This window comes from Callorhinus ursinus, unplaced genomic scaffold, assembly GCF_003265705.2.
Source record: "Callorhinus ursinus isolate GAN/ISIS: 27379988/994484 unplaced genomic scaffold, GSC_fseal_2.0 scaffold25, whole genome shotgun sequence".
NCBI classification, from domain to species: domain Eukaryota; kingdom Metazoa; phylum Chordata; class Mammalia; order Carnivora; family Otariidae; genus Callorhinus; species Callorhinus ursinus.
Genome location: NW_027397087.1, coordinates 27,957,939 through 27,975,135, shown reverse-complemented (window position 1 = coordinate 27,975,135; position 17,197 = coordinate 27,957,939). Strand labels below are relative to the sequence as shown.

At 44.0% G+C, this 17,197-nt stretch overlaps 1 protein-coding gene across 12 annotated transcripts in view; it reads right to left on the bottom strand.

Moving 5' to 3' along the window:
- TLN2 (talin 2) overlaps positions 1–17,197 on the bottom strand; it is a 435,837-nt gene that overhangs the window by 91,616 nt on the left and 327,024 nt on the right. For 11 of the 12 annotated variants that reach the window (XM_073877134.1, XM_073877137.1, XM_073877133.1 and 8 more), the window contains 5 exons: positions 15,013–15,106; positions 12,969–13,058; positions 10,656–10,778; positions 9,190–9,333; positions 7,110–7,271 (listed from right to left, as the gene is read on the bottom strand). In XM_073877134.1, the coding sequence (XP_073733235.1) occupies positions 7,110–7,271; positions 9,190–9,333; positions 10,656–10,778; positions 12,969–13,058; positions 15,013–15,106 (613 nt within the window). The remainder of the gene's footprint in view (positions 1–7,109; positions 7,272–9,189; positions 9,334–10,655; positions 10,779–12,968; positions 13,059–15,012; positions 15,107–17,197) is intronic. The other variant, XM_073877142.1, reaches the window with a different exon arrangement.

Genomic DNA, 17,197 nt, shown 5'->3' with positions numbered 1-17,197 from the left:
TTAGAGAAACCCTTTCTGGAGAAATAAAGGAACTAAAATCTAACCAAGTCGAAATCAAAAAGGCTATTAATGAGGTGCAATAAAAAATGGGGGTACTAACTGCTAGGATAAATGAGGCAGAAGAGAGAATCAGCGATATAGAAGACTGAATGATGGAAAATAAAGAAGCTGAGAAAAAGAGAGATAAACAACCACTGGATCATGAGGGCAGAATTCGAGAGATAAGCGATATGATAAGATGAAACAACATTAGAATAATTGGGATCCCAGAAGAAGAAGAAAGAGAGAGAGGGGTAGAAGGTATATTGGAGCAAATAATAGCAGAGAACTTCCCTAATGTGAGGAAGGAAACAGGCATCAAAATCCAGGAGGCACAGAGAACCCCTCTCAAAATCAATAAAAATACGTCAACACCCCAAAAGCTAATAGTAAAACTTACAGGTCTCAGAGACAAAGAGAAAATCCTGAAAGCAACTCGGGAGAAGAGATATGTAACCTACAATGGTAGAAATACTAGATTGGCAACAGACCTATTCACAGAGACCTGGCAGGCCAGAAAGGACTGGCATGATATCTTCAGAGCACTAAACGAGAAAAATATGCAGCCAAGAATACTATATCCAGCTAGGCTCTCATTGAAAATTGAAGGAGAGATAAAAAGCTTCCAGGACAAACAAAAACTAAAGGAATTTGCAAACACGAAACCAGCCCTCCAAGAAATATTGAAAGGGGTCCTCTAAGCAAAGAGAGAGCCTAAAAGCAGCATAGACCAGAAAGGAACACAGACAATATACAGTAACAGTCACCTTACAGGCAATACAATGGCACTAAATTCATACCTTTCAATAGTTACCCTGAATGTAAATGGGCTCAATGCCCCAATCAAAAGACACAGGCTATCAGATTGGATTAAAAAACAAGACCCATCAATATGCTGTCTGCAAGAGACTCGTTTTAGACCAAAGACACCCCCACATTGAAAGTGAGGGGGTGGAAAACCATTTACCATGCTAATGGACACCAAAAGAAAGCTGGGGTGGCAATTCTCATATCAGACAAATTAGATTTTAAACCAAAGACTGTAATAAGAGATGAGGAAGGACACTATATCCTACTTAAAGGGTCTATCCAGCAAGAAGATCTAACAATTGTAAATATCTATGCCCTGAACATGGGAGCAGCCAATTATATAAGGCAATTCATAACAAAAGTGAAGAAACACATGGACAACAATACAATAATAGTGGGGGACTTTAACACCCCCCTCACTGAAATGGACAGATCATCTAAGCAAAAGATCAACAAGGAAATAAAGACTTTAAATGACACACTGGACCAGATGGACTTCACAGATATATTCAGAACATTACATCCCAAAGCAACGGAATACACATTCTTCTCTAGTGCCCATGGAACATTCTCCAGAATGGATCACATCCTAGGTCACAAATCAGGTCTCAACCGGTACCAAAAGATTGGGATTATTCCCTGCATATTTTTAGACCACAATGCTTTGAAACTAGAACTCAATCACAAGAGGAAAGTTGGAAAGAACTCAAATACATGGAGGCTAAAGAGCATCCTACTCAAGAATGAATGGGTCAACCAGGAAATTAAAGAAGAATTTAAAAAATTCATGGAAACCAGTGAAAATGAAAACACAACTCTTCAAAATCTTTGGGATGCAGCAAAGGCAGTCCTAAGAGGAATGTATATAGCAATACAAGCCTTTCTCAAGAAACAAGAAAGGTCTCAAATACACAACCTAACCTTACACCTAAAGGAGCTAGAGAAAAAACAGCAAATAAAGCCTAAACCCAGCAGGAGAAGAGAAATAATAAAGATCAGAGCAGAAATCAATGAACTAGAAACCAAAAGGACAGCAGAACAGATCAACGAAACTAGGAGCTGGTTCTTTGAAAGAATTAACAAGATGGATAAACCCCTGGCCAGACTTATCAAAAAGAAAAGAGAAATGACCCAAATCACAAAATCATGAATGAAAGAAGAGAGATCACAACCAACACCAAAGAAATACAAACAATTATAAGAACATATTATGAGCAACTCTATGCCAGCAAATTAGATAACCTGGAAGAAATGGGTGCATTCCTAGAGATGTATCAACTACCAAAATTGAACCAGGAAGAAATAGAAAACCTGAACAGACCTATAACCACTAAGAAAATTGAAGCAGTCATCAAAAAATCTCCCAACAAACAAAAGCCCAGGGCCAGATGGCTTCCCAGGGGAATTCTACCAAACATTTAAAGAAGAATACCTATTCTCTTGAAACTGTTCCAAAAAATAGAAATGGAAGGAAAACTTCCAAACTCATTTTATGAGGCCACCATTACCTTGATCCCAAAGCCAGACAAAGACCCCATCAAAAAGGAGAATTACAGACCAATATCCTTGATGAGCATGGATGCAAAAATTCTCACCAAAATACTAGCCAATAGGATGCGACAGTACATGAAAAGGATTATTCACCATGACCAAGTGGGATTTAACCCTGGGCTGCAAGGTTGGTTCAACACCCGCAAATCAATCAACGTGATACAATACATTAACAAAAGAAAGAACAAGAATCATAGGATCCTTTCAATAGATGCAGAAAAAGCATTTGACAAAGTACAGCATCCTTTCTTGATCAAAACTCTTCAGAGTATAGGGATAGAGGGTACATACCTCAGTATCATAAAAGCCATCTATGGAAAACCTACAGCGAATATCATTCTCAATGGGGAAAAGCTGAGAGCTTTTCCCCTAAGGTCAGGAACACGGCAGGGATGTCCACTCTCACCACTGCTATTCAACAAATATTAGAAGTCCTAGCCACAGCAATCAGACAACAAAAAGAAATCAAAGGCATCCAAATCGGCAAAGAGGAAGTCAAACTCTCACTCTTTGCAGATGATATGATACTGTATGTGGAAAACCCAAAAGACTCCACCCCAAAACTGCTAGAACTCATACAGGAATTCAGTAAAGTAGCAGGATATAAAATCAATGCACAGAAATCAGTGGCATTCCTATACACCAACAACAAGACAGAAGAGACACAAATCAAGGAGTCGATCCCATTTACAATTGCACCCAAAACCATAAGATACCTAGGAATAAATCTAACCAAAGAGGCAAAGGATCTATACTCAGAAAACTATAAAATACTCATGAAAGAAATTGAAGAAGACACAAAGAAATGGAAAAACGTTCCGTGCTCATGGATTGGGAGAACAAACATTATGAAGATGTCAATGCTACCTAGAGCAATCTACACATTCAATGCAATCCCCATCAAAATACCATGCACTTTTTTCAAGGAAATGGAACAAACAATCCTCAAATTTGTATGGAACCAGAAGAGACCCCGAAAAGCCAGAGGAATGTTGAAAAAGAAAAGCAAAGCCGGCGGTATCACAATTCCGGACTTCCAGCTCTATTACAAAGCTGTCATCATCAAGACAGTATGGTACTGGCACAAAAACAGACACATAGATCAATGGAACAGAATCGAGAGCCCAGAAATGGACCCTCCACTCTATGGTCAACTAATCTTTGACAAAGCAGGAAAGAATGTCCAATGGAAAAAAGACAGTCTCTTCAACAAATGGTGTTGGGAAAATTGGACAGCCACATGCAGAAGAATGAAACTGGACCATTTCCTTACACCACACACAAAAAGAGACTCCAAATGGTTGAAAGACCTAAACGTGAGACAGGAGTCCATCAAAATCCTAAAGGAGAATACAGGCAGCAACCTCTTCGACCTCAGCTGCAGGAACTTCTTCCTAGAAACATCGCCAAAGGCAAGGGAAGCAAGGGCAAAAATGAACTCTTGGGATTTCATCAAGATAAAAAGCTTTTGCACAGCAAAAGAAACAGTCCACAAAACCAAAAGACAACCAACAGAATGGGAGAAAATATTTGCAAATGACGTATCAGATAAAGGGCTAGTATCCAAAATCTATAAAGAACTTACCAAACTCAACACCCAAAGAACAAATAATCCAATCAAGAAATGGGCAGAAGACATGAACAGACATTTTTCCAAAGAAGACATCCAAATGGCCAAGAGACACATGAAAAAGTGCTCCACATCGCTCGGCATCAGGGAAATCCAAATCAAAACCTCCATGAGATACCACCTCACACCAGTCAGAATGGCTAAAATTAACACGTCGGGAAATGACAGATGTTGGCGGGGATGTGGAGAAAGGGGAACCCTCCTACACTGTTGGTGGGAATGCAAGCTGGTGCAACCACTCTGGAAAACAGTATGGAGGTTCCTCAAACAGTTGAAAATAGAGGTACCCTACGATCCAGCAATTGCACTACTGGGTATTTACCCCAAAGATACAAATGTAGGGATCCGAAGGGGTATGTGCACCGCAATGTTTATAGCAGCGATGTCCACAAAAGCCAAACTGGAAAGAGCCAAATGTCCTTCGACAGATGAATGGATAAAGAAGATGTGGTATATATACACAATGGAATATTATGCAGCCATCAAAAGGAATGAGAGCTTGTCATTTGCAACGACGTGGATGGAACTGGAGGGTGTTATGCTGAGCGAAAGAAGTCAATCAGAGAAAGACATGTATCCTATGACCTCACTGATATGAGGAATTCAATCTCAGGAAACAAACTGAGGGTTGCTGGAATGGTGGGGGGTGGGAGGGATGGGGTGGCTCGGTGATAGACATTGGGGAGGGTATGTGCTATGGTGAGCGCTGTGAATTGTGCAAGACTGTTGAATCACAGATCAGTACTTCTGAAACAAATAATGCAGTATATGTTAAGAAAAAAAAAAAGAAAGCAGGAGGGGAAGAATGAAGGGGGGTAAATCGGAGGGGAGACGAACCATGAGAGATGATGGACTCTGAAAAACAAACTGAAGGTTCTAGAGGGGAGGGGGCTGGGGGGATGGGTTAGCCTGGTGATGGGTAATAAAGAGGGCACGTTCTGCGTGGAGCACTGGGTGTTATGCACAAACAATGAATCATGGAACACTACATGCAAAACCAATGATGTAATGTATGGTGACTAACATAACAAAAAAATGGGGGGAAAAAAAAGAAAACTGAATGTAAGAATATATAGAGAATAAAAAAACTGAATAAATCCATTTTATCAGCTAAAAAAAAAGAAAAAAAAAAGGTACTAAGAAGCCTAAAACTTAGAGCAAACTGCACCTGCAAGGGCAGCTGTCTTAAACATCGAGGGAATTGAATATTCATTCATTCCACTCTACGATAGGATTCTTAACCATTCCTTAAAACAGGAAATCTATTCAGTATATAGGATGGTGAGCTACAGGGAAAGGACCCATTACCATTTTCCTATTAGTAAACTAAAAACAAGGCTCATTGTCCCTGGCGAACCCTGCCACGAGGTGCAGATTGAAAAACCAAGCCCATTTCAGCCGGTCGAGGGGCAATGGGTTCATTTCTGTTCCTCGGGCATTGCTGCTGGTTCCCAGGGAGCTCACCGAGCCGAGGCCTTCATCTTCCCCACCTACTGATCACTCTGCACCCCTCCTCTGATGTTCCTGCATACGCCTATCTTTCAGGCCATTACCAGAGCTCATTTGTCGCCAGGAATTGCAAAGAGGGTTTGACACCATGAGGAGCATCTGAAAAGAAGAGGAGATCTTAGCAGAGATGCTTTATACAGAGACAGGTCAGGACTTAGAGCAGGAGTCAGCACAAAAGAAAGGTTCCCAGCAATTTCTATAGAACAGTTGCCTTCCTTTTCGTCCTCTGTTGGTCCATCTAAATATAGTCTGTTTCTCAACGATCAGAAAATGGCCAAGTTTGACTGCAGTCAGTTAATGATACAGCAACCACCAATGATGTGACTCCCCTCTGCTGCAGCTGTCTTTCAGCCCTCCCTCCTCCGATCTGCACACAAGTAGTATCAACAGACCAAGGCGTTTCTTCCTAAGGTAGTCTGGATTTGAACACCACGCTGGGGTGAGAGTAGGACTGGGACTGCAAAGAACAGGGGCTCTGGGATCTGGGTTTGAATTCCCATCTGCCACTTACTTACTGTCTGGGTCGCCTTGGGAAAGTTACCTAACCTGCTAGCGCCTGGTATCCTGAGTGCACAATGGGGGTGACAAACACAGGGTGGCTGTGTGAACTGGGATGAGTGATATGCACCAAACACTTGGAACAGGCTTTGTACAAACCAAACAGTTAAAAATGTAAGCTTTACTCATTTCGAATACTATCAACTATGACGGTAATTAAGGTGAGCTGCCACCAGGATCCCAGGGGCACCTGCTCACCGGCTTCAATTTATTTCCAACCTATCTTATTATTGTCTTCAAATAGGCAGACTTTACTTTCTTAAGACTCTTTGTTGAAACGGCAAGAAACTGCTGACCAGGCTAACCGGTCTGTGCTCTCACCCACCAGCTTCCAAGTGCTGCCAGGCTGCGAATTCCTTCCTCATACAGGGTACTCTGCCCCCACCCCTCCCTCAACCAGTCCACAGCCTATAACACAAAGATGAACTTGCTACAAACATGGAGTGCTCTATTTTAAAAATCTGATGCTCCATTTCAAACATTCAAACAGCTATAAACAGAAATCATAGGATAGGTGAAACTGACTTTTTAAGGTGATTTCCCCACAACTTCCCATTCCCTTCCCCACTCCACCTTCTCTCTAGGTCCAGATATATCTAGCAACAATGGCAGACCCCCTACCAGCAATTCCCTGTAGCAAATGAGCTCAAAACCAGCCCACAGCAGCAGACTGTTTGAGTAAACACAAGGTGTCTGCTCCCCAAACACCGTGCCAAGAGACGCCTCACAGCCAACCTCTTCCACATTTCTGCTCCTAAGCTTCTCGTGTACAGAACTTGGTGACCACTTCCCATCCCTCCGCCCCAGCTAAGAAGGTTAGTGGAGGCCAAGGCTGTTGGTTTTTCATGATAATTATCTCCATTGGAAAAGGACTTCCCCTCACTGACTTCAATCAGGAGTTAGGCTTCAGGAGACACAAGTCTTAGGAAAGCAGAGCTTAAATCCTGCACACTTCTTTCCCCACTGGAACAGGTGATGCATGGATCACTAAGACCTCAGTTCCGTAACCTACCTTGATGGTCTTCACGAGGTTGGCAGTGCTGTTGGCGACTTCCTTGGCTGACTGGACAAAGTGCCTCTTGGCCACTGGGTTGGCCGTCTTGGACGAGGCGATGCGGCAGGCATTGCAAAGGGCGGAGGTGTGCTTGGCGACAATTGTGGCCGCCGACAGAACCTACAAAACACGGAGCCGGGTTGGGGCACAGCATACTCAGTGCAGCGGGGTCCAGGTCAGAGGGGTCCACCCTGGTCCCGAGCCCTGGATTCCTCTTCAGCTCACCTATCTCGGGCCCGTATAACGCGCCGTGGGTGTCTAGCTCTGCCGCCCCAAAGCCACACCAGGGAAGCAGGGGGCAAGAATGGCTAAGCAAGAGAGAATACACAGAAGGAAAGGAGGTGCCACTGGAGTAGTGGGACAGTGCTGGGCTCCAGAGCGTGTGAAAGGAGAGGCAGTCAGCTCTGCTTCAGGGCCCCCCACCAGGAGGCATTCGGTCCGGGGTCTAGGCCAGCACTGCCTGACCGAAGTGCAGTATGAACGACATATGACATTTTATTTTATTATTATTTTTTAAATATTTTATTTATTTATTTGAGACAGAGACTGAGATAGAGAGAGCATGAGAGGGGGGAGGGTCAGAGGGAGAAGCCGACTCCCTGCTCAGCAGGGAGCCCGATGCGGGACTCGATCCCGGGACTCCAGGATCATGACCCGAGCCGAAGGCAGTCGCCTAACCAACTGAGCCACCCAGGCACACGACATATGACATTTTAGACTGGCTAGTAGCCACATTAAAGTAAGTAGACAAACAAGAGCAATTAATTTCAATAACTTATTTTTTTTAAGATTTTATTTATTTATTTATTTATTAGAGAGAGAGAGAGAGACACAGCAAGAGAGGGAACACAAGCAGTAGGAGTGGGAGAGGGAGAAGCAGGCCCCCCGCCGAGCAGGGAGCCCAATGCGGGGCTCCATCCCAGGACCCTGGGATCACGACCTGAGCCGAAGGCAGATGCTTAACGACTGAGCCACCCAGGCGCCCCTAATTTCGGTAACTTATTTTATTTAACTTGACATATCCAAAATATTTCATTTCACCACGTAATATCACCTGGAGTCCACGTCTAGATGCGGAAAAGAAACATCAAGGTGTAACAGCTCCTTCCTTGTCTACAGGGGAACTGTGGGCACCTGAGTAAGGGGCCTGCGTCAGGCATCTCCTGGGCCCCACCACTCTCTTGAATCCCCCCTGATCCACTATGCTGAAGCTGGTAACACGCCTTTGTCCTTAACTGGATAGGCAGAAACGTCAGGTACCCTGACGTCTTCCATGCCAGTTCTCAGGCTCGTAGGTAGGTCTGATGGCCCCTGTATTGCCTCCTTCACTTGGGTCCTCCTCCTGCTGGAATGCCGGGCTTGGGGTTCACAGAGGACGTGGCACTCACAGGCCGCCTCTGGTAGCACTATGGGTTGGTTCCTGTTCCTTTTAGCACACGCTGCTTAAGTTACTGGGACTTCATGCCACTCAGATACGCAGTGTCACCCATACTGTCTAGTCCTGTGGGTCCTTTTGGCACTTTGAATTCTGACCAGACTCTGAGGCCTGGCTCAGGACCACCATCTCTGTGCAGTGAACCTTGACAGGCCCGCACAGAGCTCAGCACATATTCCTCTGTGCATCTCGGGTGCTGTCATCATACCCTGACCACCCCATCTTCCAAGCCTTAATGAACAGAGGAAGAGCCAGGACATAGAGGGGATCAGGTCTAACTTGTGTTGACCCTTAGTGCTGAGTACAGAAGAAGCCCTCCACCTACGTCCTCTGACCTGAATGAAATCATGAGACTCCTGATGAATCTCCCGACGATGACTTCATCCTATTGCCCACCAGCACCTCGTTTCAAAGCACTGACACATTGCCACGCTCACCACATTTTGCAATATCCCCCGCCAAGTTGTTATCCACAGGGCTGCCTTTAGCTGGCTTAGCAAACTCGGAAAGAACAGTATTCTTCCCTAGTTCCTCATGGTCTCTCACAAGCCCCCTACGAGAGTTTAAGGACTCACAGAGCTCACAGCCTTGCCCCGTGCTTACCTGTGACGGGCTGCTGCCGGGGTCCACCAGGTTCTGGCATGCCATCTGGATAGCCTGGTTAGCCCTGGCAAACTGGATGGGGTCCACGAGGCCCTGATGTCCCGCCTGGCTATTTGGATCAGAGATGCCCACCAGGTATGCAGCCTGGAGAGGGAGAAGGAAAGCGCAGCTCAGACTCTCTGTGCTCCCAGATAAGCCTGTCGGGGATGATGGCCCGGCAGTGTGCAGGCCGCGTTCTCAGGGGCTCCCTGGTGCAGGTTGGTCAGGGTAATCTCACCAGTAAGGTTTTAAGGACAAACGGGCTGATGGCGGCCGAGTCTCCTGCAGTCTTCTGGGAACAAAGTCTTCTGTTCTGAAAAAAGCCTCAAGAAACTTTCCTATGGGGCCTGAACAAGGATGAATGCAGCCCTGTGTGCTCATCTTAGGACCATGAGGGGCCCAGTCTCAGTGTGAGGCTGACTCTTCGGCTGGCAGATGGTATAGGCAGAAAAAAGGGGGTGGAGACCAATGGCATGGAGCCGCTGGGTTGGTTAACCTTGGAGCTTGCCGTGCATGGGAGTTTCTCATCTCATAGCCAACTGCATCCTTATTGTTCAGGCCAGTGTATCCAGGAGTAAGGAGAGTGAGTAAGATGGCTCAGGAAAAAAAAATGCACTATTTGGTCTCTAAGAGGACAAGAAGCTCTAAGAGAAGATCTTCTCTTTAAACCCTTTGGATAGTCAAATCACAGGGAGAATATGAAACTGTGAATGGGAATTTTAATCTTAAGTCATTTCCCAGGAGATTTGAGGGGCAGGGTAAGGATAATGTCATCCCCCAAACTAGGGATGTTTCCCTTTGGTTCAGTAAAATTTTCCAGTCTCAACGTAACAATCAAATGATAAATCCTTCAAGGTAAGTGCTGACAATTTTTGAAGCTTCAGTCACATGAGCCCAGTAGTTATTACAGATGCACAGGACAGTTGAACCAAAGCAAGGAACATGCCCAATCATGTCTCTGCAGGATGGTATCTAATTTTTTCTCCCTCTGATCCTAAGAAGAGCATGACTAAGATTTTTGCAATTTTAAAGCCTCAGAAAGAATGTGAATTATGTAATACTCATTTTTTTCCCCTTAAAACCACTCCTCTCTAAAAGTGGTCTTAAAAAACCTCCCAAATTTGGCCTCTGAAGGCTTATGGTGGGTCTGCAGTGTTCTGAGTTGCACTGCCCTCACCAGGCTGCTGTGCTCCTGGGGGTAACTGGCTGGTGCTGTGTCGAAATGGCCCAGCCAGCACAGGAACCTCCGCCTTTATCATGGTTTCTCTGATGGTGGTCAGGGACGGAGTTGCCGTTGGAGCTCCCCCGTGCCTCCCACAGGGACAGGGTACTCCTGGTATCCTCACTCGAGCACAGCACAGAGGCACAAGACACAGGCCTTAAGGCTGGAAGGCCTGCATCAGGGGTCCTGGGGGCCAGTCCCTTACCTGGGCTGCAGCCTCTGTCAGCCCACAGAGGGCCTTGGACGCAATCCCCACACACTCCCCAAATGCAGGGAGGTCCCCGGTCTTGGCGTTCTGTGAAATCCCTGCCATCGACTCGCCCAGAACCTGCAAAACCACCAAACAGTGATACTCGCGAACCAGCATTTCTTCCAGCCATGGGGAAAAGGGTGCTACACTTCCAACTTTAACATTCAAGGCCACTTAATGTACACGATTTGCCATTATTTTTCTTTATATGCATGAAGAGGAGATTTAAGAGAATTATATCATTTCTGTTTTATAAAGAGAAATGAATAATGAAACCATGAACCTTTCATCTAAAAACTATCTATATCTTGGGGCGCCTGGGTGGTTGGTTAAATGTCCAACTCTTGATTTTAGCTCAGGTCATGATCTCAGGGTCCTGAGATCAAGCCCTGCATCAGGTGGCTCCAAGCTCAGCACAGAGTCTGCTTGGGATTTTCTCCCTCTCTCTGTCCCAACCCCTTTAGCCCCCTCCCCTGCCCTGCTCTGCTCGCTCACTCTCTTCAAAAAAGAAAAAAAGTTACCTAGATCTCAAAGAGCTACAGTTAATATATACAGACCAATAAAGTAAAATCTATACAGGGCATCCCAGAGGTGAATGGTCTCAAGTGAGACCTGTCAGTACCCAGAAAAATCAGACACATACACTGAACTGCAGGGAGTCACACCCAGGAAAGCAGAAGACATACCCTTGCTGATATTATTCATTTACTTATTGACAGTAAAATTTAAGTATGGCTTTGTTAAAAAGGGTGTGTGTGTACATAGGTAGGTGATCTGAACACTAAGACTATTTCCTAAATTTTTAAGTATTTCCCCTTATTTTGAAAATCACTGATGTCTTTTTTTCTCCAGAGGTCTTAAAATAAGAGCTAAAAGGGATTTTAATGTTTAGAATCCAACCCAGAGAGGCTGAGCACCCTACGTAAGGTCACACAGAAGGTCACACGGGCAGGGGCAGGATGCCTGCCCCGGGGCTGGTGTTCTGTCCTCCATGGGCCTTGTCATGCCCCAAGAGGGCAGGTCCTAGTCCTCCTTCCCAGGGTCACAGATGATGGAATGGAAGATGTTGAACACAACCCTTTAGAAAGACTATGGCACTGCCAATACAGAATTCTTCATCAATAAGCCATCTGGGATGGGGAGAAAATTCCCTAAAATTGCTCAGATACACAACACAGTCCAGTGTACATGAAGACTTGCAAAGCAAAGAAGTTAGAAGGCCTTTGTACGCACCGTATTGTCCTTCCTATCAAGCTGCCTCCCTCTTTAGGAAGGAAGAGTTTCTTTGGATCTAAGTGTGTAAGACACATGCACCCTTCCCTTAGGCCATCCAGAATTCCATGAAGGGTGCTGGTCAGAGCAAACTCTAGGCTTAGCCCATTGCAAGGCATGCCCCTCCTGACATCACCAACACAGCTGTGTCCCCAAAGCTAACGTCAGGGTGACGTAGACAAACACACACTTGAGCTCCAAGCACAAACTTGGTACTGGCGACTGTTCCATATCCGCTTGTCTCCCTTGTATTTCATTTTAACCCAGTTTTGAAGCATTCTCAACAACTTTGGTATTGCCATCATAGGTTAGTGCTTCTCAACTTTTTAAAAAATCATTATTGCTCCACTAAGAAATCTTTTTAGCCTCACTGCCCCCAATTGCTAACCACATCAAAGTAAATAAGAAGAAATAAGATTTTGTTGAGCAAGGTTAAGATGTGGCAGGGGGTAGGGACACAAACTATTGCAGTATTTAAATTTTCTCACTCCCACCTCCCAAAAGAACCCCCAATTTTTCAATTATCTTGAGAATGATGCCATTAATGGATGGCCAGAAGAACAGACAAGGGGGTCTCATCAAAGCCAAGGTCCCTGATGGGCTTTCCCTTGCAATTCAGTCCCAAATGAAAGAAATCCATGATTTGATTCACAGTAAGAACCATTTACGATATGGTATAAGCACCGTATCTCTAAGTGTCACTTCTGGACTACATTGGCAGGAACCTAGGGACCTGTCAGAAATGTACAATCTCAGCCCCACCTCCGATCTACTGAATCAGAAACTCAGGGGTAAGGTCCAGCAATCTGTGTTTGACAAGACCCCTAAGTGATTCTGATGCACAGTCAAGTTTGAGGAGCACCTGAGCAAAGCACTCCACCATCAGGCTTTGTAATATATGCAGCCACACAGAGAGGCCAAAGACAGATACATACAGAGCATGTCTAGATCCTTCCACACAATGAGGAAGAATGTGAACAGCACAGAGAGGCTTACCTTGGAGTTTTCCATCACACTCTCAATGCAGTCAAAGTAAGAGAGGTCACTCACAGGTTCATTAGGATTGTCCAACATCCCCTTGACAGTCTACAGAAGGAAAACACAACTTTAAAAGCAAGCGAGTGTTACAGAACCAGAGAAATTTCAACGTAAAATACCAACTGTCGACTCCCCCTCCACATATAGGATTCTGGTCATGATCACTCATTTATCCACATTCTTGAGAGGAATTTAGATGCTTTTATCTATGACTTCAGATTTCCTGCTAGCAACACAACACTGATGGCAGGGAGAAGGATGTCTCAGGTTAGCTTTGACAGAGAAGAGAGTCTCCTGTTTACAAATCTGAAGGAGAAGCATGGTATCCACAAAAGGGAGAGATTTTTTTTTTTTCTTAAGAAAATCTAATGTGTACATGAAGACTTGCAAAGCAGAGAAGTTAGAATTGACCAATGCAAGGCAATGGTCAATTAGCATAATTTCTCTGCTGGGTAACTCCAAGGAGTTTACAATTCAAGGACACATTAACTCATTTCTACTCGATGAGGAGAACCTTCAGTTTTCAATTCTGGAACCTTTTAATGCATAGGCATGAAAGAAGGGAACTCCCCAAAACTGCCCACTGGGATGGTTCATTTGTTTATAATTCAAAAAGTATAGAAAACATTCACTCCTATTTAGGTATCCCTCAAGGAGCAGGGCATGGGGCTTGCTCCTTTGTCTCCAGTCCACTGAAAATCATCGTGAGCTTGCATGTTGTAATAATCTCCAACAGTCACGTATGAGGGAATTTTCCAGGGGGGGTAAGTCTGGGATAGAGCCATCCAACCTCCTCCCCAGTGAGTGAGAGTGTACATTCGGACCCAGCAGCCTTTGGGGGTACAGCCATTTGAGTTGCCAAGGATTGGGGGAGGTCATGGTGGAAACTGCTGAGTTACTAAGATCCAGGAAAGAGGGCAGCATAAAGGAGTGCATTTCAATGAAGAACCTCCTCCCCCTCTTCACATAATCAAAACTGTTTTAGTAATAGCAGTCCCGAAAGAGTCATAATTTTGGCAACCAAGGATACCGTTAAGGGACAGAGTGTTTGTATCTGGGCCTACAGATCTGATTTGGACCAAAAGCCCACATACCGTGTTTGTGGATGTGAACAGAGCGGGATAGGACAGTAATTAACCCAACATAGGAATCAGGCTCCACCGTTCTCAGAATGCTTTAGTCCTCCGGTAACAAGCCTCTTCCCACCTCCAGCTGTGCTCACTGGCCAACTGCCACCAGCAGACTGGGCCTCAATCAAACCCTTCAGAAGCTGCAATCAGACCCCCGCTGGCATGCTGGGTACTCCCGTGCTAATCATCCAGAAAACTAAAGGTACATTGGATAGAACCAACCCATATCCACTGAGATATCTAATTGGCTGTTTCAATACAACCTGCACTGGTTAGGACTGCTTTACATACAAGTGGGCACAATGATTTTCTGTTTACCTGTGTATGTCCTAGGGGCACAGATGAATTTTCCATTATAAATAAGCCCTAAGTATGAATATAAATTGGGAAGCACCCACACTGTGTTCTGGGCCACCACAGGTCTCATAGTCAACTTGATTGGGTAGTAAGTATTACTCCTGAGTTTCCACTAATGTGCCCCCTACAGTGTCTAAAAAAAAATGTATGCAAAAATCATTTTTACTCAAAAAGAACATCTAACCCAGCTTCTCCCAACTGTGCCAGCATAATGACTCCAAAACTTTTTTTAGGTAGAAACTGCTCATCTTCAGCCTACATCCAGACCTCTTCCTATTTGAAATAGAGTCCTTTACAAAATAACTCTCATCCTAGTGGAAAAAGGGGAAGCAGAGATGATAATCCCACCAAATCCAATTTTTCTTCAATTCCTTCTCACTTGGATCGAAACTTTGGCCTCAGTAGTCTTCTAGGAAGGATATAAGGCAAGAACAGAGGAGAAGAAACTGACCGGTTCTGGAAAGGACAGAGAGTCACACCCTCTTAAATCCTCAGCAGCCTTTCTAGGGACCTACCTCGAGCTCCCGTAGGGCATTATCACATTCTTTCTGGCCTGGAGCTTGCTGGGTGCACAGAGTGATGAGCTGATTGATGCTCTCGGTCACAGCTCTGTAACAGAAACAGATAAAAGGTTTTTGTTTTATTTTGTAAAGATCAACAGTAATTTCCCCAACAATGTTTTGTAGGTTCACCAGAAATACAAGGAATTCATTATAAAGGCTGGGGTCCCCGTGAGAGCTCTTCGCCAAGGCTATGAACAACCAAAAATAAACTACAACCAGCGAAGACAGAATGAGTGTTCCCGCTCTGCCTGTGGTTACTCATTTGATTTCCCTTTCAAGGGTACTAATGGTTCTTTTAGGAGAGTAGGACTATCTTTTAATATATTCATAGGAAAGAATTCACAACAAAGTTGCAAATAGCAAAAAGATAATTTAACACTGTTTTTAAATATCCTTCATTAGCAGCCCATAAGGAATAAGATGATCTGAAGCTCTTTTGGATAGCCTTTGTATAGTTTGGAGTGTTTTATATATTTTAAAACATAGCAGGCATACATATAGTAAACTGTGCTCATGATTTTAAAATCTCGTCTTTCCATGAAATCCTACATGATTCGCTAGTTCCAAGAAGCTATCCCCAAATTATTCTTTAAAAGAGCTCTTTTCTTTAACATTAATAGGAATTAGAGACTCTTGATTTTATATGTGTTTCTATTCTTAGAACTTGAGAAGCAGCTCAGAGTTTTTTCTACATTGGCAAGGATTCCATCTCTCCCGAGCAGCCTCTGCTTAACTCCTGCCTAGGTTAGGCCATAGTTCATTTAGAAAGTCATGGTCCATTTTAATTTTTTTTTAAAGCTGTGAAAATGGGTCCAGGTTCTTTTTCTGTGGAGGGTGGGCGTGGCTTATGTAGGTCCAATTAATTATTCACCAGCACCCTTCATTTAAAAGGCTCTTCTTTCTACATTGCATTGCTTTTGTAACTTTGTTGACAACCCCTGGGCCATATTTATGTGGGTCTGCTTCTGGACTCTGTTCCATTGACCTATGTGTCTAATCCTTTGCCAATACCACAATGTTTTTATATTAAGTCTTAAAATTGAATACCTTTGTGTTTTAGAAATGAAAAAAAAAAAAAACAGAGATAGAGGAGAGAACTCCCTAAGGGGATGCTACAAGTAAGGTGCAAAAACAACACTCAAACCCATGACTACCTGACTGCAAAGCCAGATCCATAGCCATTTTTCTGTATGGCGAGAACTGGTCCATACTCTGGCAGGGCCCTGAATTCTATTCATAGTTACTAACCACTGCAGCTAACCCACAACTTAAAATAAAACAAATAAAAACAAAATAGAGCACACTTGCTGTTAATCATTAGCACTGCCTAATATAAAGGTGTCTCATTTTATTAAATTGGCTTTGCAGCTTCCCACAGAATACCAAATTAGGTGGAAAATGATGTTGCCAAAGTACAAAGGCAATCAGCTTAATTATTTGATGAGGAGATACTGTTTTGAATTTTAAATTTAGCTAGGGCGGATGGGAGGAAGAAGAAAAAACATTCCTCAACTCAAGAAAGAATCTCAAAATAGTTTTTGTAAGATTGACTCTAGCGATTCATTTATTTGGGGCAAAGTGCTTAATGAAGGTTTCATACAGAAGCACTGGGTTCTCTGTGCTGGAAAGCAAAACAGTAACAACCGAGAGAGCAGGCAAGGTCTAACTCTGGGCATCTTGGAGGGTGTGGTCCATGATGTATTCTCCAGAAGGGTCCCTCGGAGTCCAGAGCCATGTTCCGGGTGGTAGGCTTCAAGACACACTTCCGAGTGGACAGGTGTGAACGTAATGAAGGGTGCAGAATGCCCTCAACAGTGCAGGATATTTCCACGTGTCACACAAGCGTTCCCTTTAGCTTATTTCTTTCAATGCTTCCTGTTTATCTCCATTTTTCTTTTAAAAAACCTTGTTTTCATATATAGATTTGTCCATTAGAAACTGTTTATGGTTGGGGAATCCAAAGAATATATAGCTGCTTATTGTCCTCGTCTTTTATAGATTTTTTAGATGTGAAAATTTTTCAAATAAAAACTTGGGCTAAAAAACCCCAACAGACTAGCGGTTTGTGGTTGGATAATCCATAAAAGTGCCAGCACAGCACGGATGTCTGAATGAGTCACTGGGGTAATACTGATCC